General features: G+C 57.7%; 1 protein-coding gene across 2 annotated transcripts in view; it reads left to right on the top strand.

Moving 5' to 3' along the window:
* The window catches only part of ZSWIM4 (zinc finger, SWIM-type containing 4), a 24,405-nt gene extending 18,295 nt beyond the window's left edge, over window positions 1-6,110 (top strand). For both annotated transcript variants that reach the window (XM_012729058.1, XM_004688695.2), the window contains 2 exons: window positions 699-780; window positions 1,172-6,110. In XM_012729058.1, the coding sequence (XP_012584512.1) occupies window positions 699-780; window positions 1,172-2,031 (942 nt within the window). In that variant the 3' untranslated portion in view covers window positions 2,032-6,110. The remainder of the gene's footprint in view (window positions 1-698; window positions 781-1,171) is intronic.
* Window positions 6,111-6,394: the final 284 nt, after the last annotated feature.

The raw sequence follows: 6,394 nt of genomic DNA, 5'->3' as shown, positions 1-6,394 counted from the left end.
ATCTTAGTTGCAATCCCCATGGGCTTCCCATCACCAAATCACCCAGGTGCCATCACCATAGTCCAGTGCACTTCCCTCCCCCCACCATTTTTGATCCCATTCCCCACTCCACCCCTGTAAAATGTCTCTGGTATATAGTTGTTCATTATTATTGTTATTTTCTCCCCTGGTCCTTTATACTCCTGCTATGAGTGAAGCTATCCGGTATTTTTCCTTTTCTTTCTGGCTTATTTCACTAGATGCTTTTTTTTAAGATTTTTTTTTTTTATGCATAGAAGAACTGGAATACAGGCTAGAGGTGTGGGGGGTGAGAGAGGATTCAACAGAGACAGAGTGGGGAGCAGAACAGGCAGATCTACAAATACACTGCTGAGGGGAGCAGCAGGCAGGTCAGAAGTCTGCTGCACCATGTGGATCATCTCCCTGGCCAGGGGTCGAACTCATGTGGATAGCTTCATAATGCTGAGCTTTACCCATTGCACCACCAGCAAGGGCCCAAGAGTAGATGTTATTTTATCTCCATTTCGCAGATGAGGAAACTGAGGCCCAGACAGGTGAATCCTCTAACCCAAATCATTTGGCTCATTGACTCAACAACTTAATTTCCAAATTTTCCCAGGCCCCTCAGGACTCCCAACCCCTCCAGGAGCCAACCTAGGGTTTTTCTGTGTGACCATCTCTCCCCTCCTACCCTTCAGGTGATGCGGATGACCCTGAACACTATGACCTGGCGGCGGAGGGAAATGGTACGCTGGTTGGTTAGCTGTGCCACAGAGATCGGTGAGTCATCAGGGAGCCTGCCACTCATTTCCTTTTTCCTGTTCAGGTGTCACTGAGGGACAAAAGAGAAGCAAACTTTCCCCTGACTCTAGTCCTTGCTCAGAGCTAAGCCAGGAGAGAATGTCAAATAGGGGGATTGAGCTCGACAGAGACCCAGAGGCTGGCCAGGCTAAAGGGCTTGGGGAAGGGACGTTGGCTTCAGGACTTAGTTTCACCCAGTCCAGCTGCCCCCTGCCCCTATGGGAAGGTAAAGCACCATTTCTGTTCAGCACGAGATGGAGGCAGAGGGTCTCCAGTCCTGACTTGTGGAAATGGCAGAGTTCGTGTAAACCCATGCACACATGCCCACCCCCCGTCTCTCCTGACCAGTTGCACATCTCCCCTGCCACAGGCCTGCAAGCCCTGGTGAACATCATGCAGAACTGGTATTCTTTATTCACACCGGTGGAGGCAGCCACCATCGTGGCCGTGACAGGTACCACGCATGCCACACTGTTACGACTTCAGCTGGATGCTCCCCGACGGGAGGAGCTCTGGGCCTGTGCCCGAACCCTGGCCTTGCAGTGCGCCATGAAAGACCCACAGAACTGCGCCTTGCCGGCCCTCACCCTGTGTGAGAAGAACCACGCGGCCTTTGAGGCAGCCTACCAGATTGTGCTGGATGCAGCAGCTGGAGGCCTGGGCCATGCCCACCTCTTCACCGTGGCACGCTATATGGAGCACCGTGGCCTCCCGCTGCGTGCCTACAAGCTGGCCACGCTGGCCCTGGCACAGCTGAGCATCGCTTTCAACCAAGACAGCCACCCAGCTGTCAATGATGTGCTTTGGGCCTGCTCACTCAGCCATTCGCTGGGTCGCCACGAGCTCTCGGCCCTTGTCCCCCTCATCATTCGCAGCATCCACTGTGCCCCCATGCTCTCTGACATCTTACGCCGCTGGACCCTCTCAGCACCTGGCCTGGGCCCCCTGGGGGCCCGCCGGGCTGCCAAGCCACTAGGCACTGACCGGGCGCCACTCTGCCAGCTCCTGGATGCGGCAGTGGCAGCCTACATCACCACCAGCCATTCCCGCCTCACACACATCAGTCCGCGGCACTACGGTGACTTTATTGAGTTCCTGGGCAAGGCCCGAGAGACCTTCCTGCTGGCACCTGACGGGCATCTCCAGTTTGCCCAGTTCTTGGAGAACCTCAAACAGACCTACAAGGGCAAGAAGAAGCTCATGCTCTTGGTGCGGGAGCGTTTTGGCTGAGGAGCAGCCAGCAGGTGGGAGTAATCCCACTGCATGCCTGCCTCTTGGCCACCCACTCTCCATTGGGCCTCAACACTAGAGGCCCTTGTGGCGTTTCAGTATTAAGTCAGGGAAGGATCCTGGCAGGAGTTAAGTGGTCTTGCCAGTCCCCACACCCCAAGCCCAGCTGGAGGTGAGAGGCAGGGGCAGCATCCTGCCATGTGCGTGCCTAGGAGTGCTGGAGCCAGTATGTGAGACGCAAGGATCAGAAGCCATAGCGCCACCCAGAGTTCTGGAAGGGGGTGTGTGCTTGGGCAGTTGGTGTGACCCTGCTTTGGGCACCAAAAGCAATAGGCAATCTCCTCCCTGACCTTGTAGACCTGGCTTAGGCTGGAGGGTGGGGTGCATGGGGAAGGGAAGCTGGGAGGTAGGACTTTCCAGAAACCTGTCCTCAGTGTAGCAGACACTCCCTGCATCCCACTCTAGGTGGCTAGGGGACTTCGGTTAAGGCATTGAAAGCTCCTTTTGCACCCTCCCCTCACTGCCTCAGGGTCCCCGTCCCCTCCAGGCTGCCCAGCTGGGACCAGTGGCTCTTCCCAACTGAAGGATTTGAAGAGGCCTCAGGCTTCAACCACATACCTCACCCCCTGTCCAATGAGGACACTCTCCCCATGGGTGCCAGGGTCCCAGAGTGGGCTGGGGGGGTCATTGCTCTCCCTCCTACCAGCTAGTCACTGGACATACAACTCAGGAACTGAGCCAGGCTCACATTGTCCTCCAAACCTGGTGTTGGGAGGAACAAGTGCAGGAGAGCCAGGGACCCTCGCCCTGACCTGGAAAGGGAGAGGCCAGCATCTTGGCATTATTTGCCCCTTTCACCTGTGCCTCCCAGCTCCTCTTCTTCACTTACTCCCGTTCCATATTTCTCCACATTTCTGTTCGTGTCTCTAGTCCCACTGCCTCTTTTACCTCCTCCCCTTGGCCCAGGAAGTGGGGGCGAGAGTAGTTCCCCCACCCTCTCCCTCTTTTCTCCTCTTGTGATTAAGGACAAAAGATCATGTCATTTTGTAACATTTTTCTATTTATTGAACTATATATTGTATTTCCCTTCCCCCCTCCTTTTTTTTTTTTTTAATATTGAACACAGCATTTTCTTTCTAATTTTGAAGGTGTGACATGTACCCCCTCTAATCTGGGTAGGGCTGCCTTCATGAGTCTTCTGCCTCATCTCTGGGTACAACTTCAAGGGATGAAATGGGAATGATGTCCTGTTTCAGTGAGTGATGACAGTGTGAATAATAGCAGGCAGGAGTGGAGTGGTGGCCGGGAGCAAGCCCTGCCCAGGATGCTGTACACCTGTCATCAGTTGTTCATTGTCAGCCCAGTGCTGCAAGTCTTTATCATCCCCATTTTAGACTGGAAAACTCGGGTTCCAAAGGAAAGGGGTGCCTGGGTAGGAAGTTGCTGGGAGTGGCCACTAGGGGATGCCGTGGTTCCAGATCCCGGTATTGGGGGTACTCGTCTCCAAGCTCTTGGGGTAGTAGGGGGGCCTTGTCCGATGCAGCCCTTTGGGAGTACTCCCCCCACTCCCACCCCGCCCCAGTGGTGAGAACGCTGGGCTCACACACAGTCGCGGTGGGCGGGTCCTGGCCGTGGCGGGAGGTACGGTGGGTGTGGTCAGTGGGGCGCGGTCAGGGCATGTCTTAGAGATCAGGTTTCCAATTCCCAAACTAGGAATCAGGGATGTCCAGTTCTCGGCTGCCCTCCTTCCTTGGCTGACAAGCGCCTCCCTCGGGACCTTCAGGTCTTCAGAGACTGACGATGGACCGACTGGGTCAATTAGGGCGGGGTCAGACGAGGACACAGGCTTCCCGGAGGGGCGGGGCCGGCCGCTAGAGGGCGCCAAGTCCGCGCGCGAGCCCGTGGGCAGGACTTAGGCCCAGTTCTGGGCGTTTGGTTCGCAGCCCCGCCCTCCTGTTGACGGGGCCAATTGGGGGCGGCCCCGCCCCTCGTTCCCCAGGTACGGGCGCGGGGGCCTGCCTGCGCGCTCCGTGGCGTGCTCTGGAGGCTTGGAATGTAAGGGAGCCCCTGTGGCCTCAGCTGCACCCAAATACCGTCCTTGAAAACGCGGCGGCCCTTACTGTGCCCCACAACTTTCAAAGTCATCCGAAAATAATTCCAGGCATTATATTGAAGTGGCGCCCCCTGCCGACCCGTCTTCACCTCAAGCTCAAGCCCCCAGCACCCCAATCTCACCCCTACGCTGGAGTGGTCCTGTATCTCAGTCGCCTCCAAATGTCACTAGATCCACAGTTATCTGTGAAAACCCATGGTTTCTGTCAGCCCCCACCCAGGCCTATGGCATTCCTCATGGGGCAGGCACTAAGTCCCTGCCACAACAGCCCCCTTTGTCACCACCATGGGAGTCCTAAGAGTCAGTCTCTACAGTCCAGGGTTTCCCTGTTTCACTCCCGACCCCAGGACACCCCTCAGAGTCACCTTTCCACACCCGACACCTCCTCCACCCAAATGACTAAGTTAGAGCCTGCCTTACTTAGCACAGCTGGGGCCAGGACAGGGAGAGGGTGCTCGGGCAGTGAATTCAGGTCGACCAACCCCCCCTACCCAAAAGTCTGGGGCTCCAGGGAGAGGAGGTAGGCGTGAAACACCAGGCCTTCAGGAATGAGGTGGGGGCAGGTTTTATTAAATTCGACAAGAGATACAACACACCGCAGTGACTCCTCCAAGCTTCTGGCTGCCCCACCCCTGCGCCAGCCACAGAGCCTGGGCAAGTCACTCTGCCTCCCCAGTCATACCCTAAAAAGAGTCCCCTCCCATCTGATAATGGACAGTTCCAAAGACCACCCAGGGCTAAACAGACAAGCTTGTATCTTTCCAGGGCCATAAGGACCTCAGTTCCCACCCCTGTGCCAGAAGGGTATCAAGGCCCCTCCCCCCAAGTTAGGAATCCTCAGGGCTCAAGGAGGGGCCAGGCATTCTCAGGTCAACCCAGCCTGGTTCCGGAAGCCCAGCGTTGGCATTTAACGGTCTGAAGGCCCAAGGCTGTTTCCTCTTGGGTAACAACAGACTGCTGGAAAGGTGCGGCCCAGCTGTGGCCCCCGCCATGAGTGAGGGGGGTATGCAGCCTGCTTCCTTTTTACATGGAAAGGCCACCCACCCATCTGTCCTCTCTGGGAGCCCAGCCCAGCAGGAGGTAGTCCTGGGGGGGGGGCCCCAAATGCAGAGTTGGGGGAGGGAGCTGGCAGTAGACAGCTGGATCCAGCCACCCTATCCCAGGCCCCCTCTCTCCCCAAGTCCCTCCTCCAGACCCAGGCCTGGGTCTGGGTCCTCATCTCCTCCCCCAGACATCAGCCCACCCAGGGAAGGCAGGGGCCACAGGCTCCGAGGGGGCTCGACTCCTGTTCCTGCTGAACTGAGCCAGTCTGCACAAATCAACTGTGTTTCAGCTCAGTAGGCACAGGAGGCAGAGCCCAGGGAGACCCAGGCAGGTGGTGGGAAAGGAGGCAGGGCAGGAGGAGGTGGGGGCCCCGGGGGCGGAACTTAGCCACTGTGAACACGACTTGGTGTGGACCCTGTTCACAAGCAGCTAAGCCCTGCTCCCCAGGCCAGATGCAGGCGGTGGGGGACCTCTGCCATGCCATCCCCAGGCAGGTCCTTGGCAGTGGTGGTGGCAGCAGTGGAGGCCCCAGAGGCAGGGCTCAGGGTCGGTTGGAAATCCCTGGCAATGTGATTTGTGACAGGCAGCAAATCCCATCCCCAGGAACCCCAGCCGGCCATGGCACAGGGGTGGGGGGGACACCGGGAGGGGCCAGCGGCTGTCACCTAGGAGGGAAAGAGCAAAGGAGGTAATGAGATTTGAGGACATCTGTCTTCCAGCTTCTGCCTGCTGCTACCCTCCTAGACCTTGCAGGAAAGTCTTATCTCCATGTCTGAAGACAGGGCTAATCACCAAGCTGGATACCCTGCCGCAGCCATACCCTGGCCCCCAGGCATGGAGAGGCACAAATGCCTGGCTGGTCCCTTTAGACCAGGAAGGCTGGGACTAGGTTTCCTCCAGCCCTGCTACTTTTGCCAGCTCCTGTCCCCCCTCCCCTACCTCACCACCTTACCCACCCCCTTACCCCACCCCCACCCCCCCACACACACACAAGGACTAAGCCCTGGGCAGGCTAAATGGGGCCATGGGGAGAGGAAGCTGAGGGGGTGGCGGGCAGGCGGGTAGGAAGTGATCTCACCCCAGCTGGCGCCACTTCCTAGAAGCTTGAAGGGCAGGAGGAAACCACCAGGACCTCCCCCCATGGCCCGTCTCCTCAGGTCTCAGCTCCAGCTGCACCAGAGCGGATGCCAGCAGCAGGCGCCTCCC

This window comes from Condylura cristata, unplaced genomic scaffold, assembly GCF_000260355.1.
Source record: "Condylura cristata isolate star-nosed mole 26May11 unplaced genomic scaffold, ConCri1.0 scaffold00024, whole genome shotgun sequence".
NCBI classification, from domain to species: domain Eukaryota; kingdom Metazoa; phylum Chordata; class Mammalia; order Eulipotyphla; family Talpidae; genus Condylura; species Condylura cristata.
This window is presented reverse-complemented; position numbering and strand designations above follow the sequence as displayed.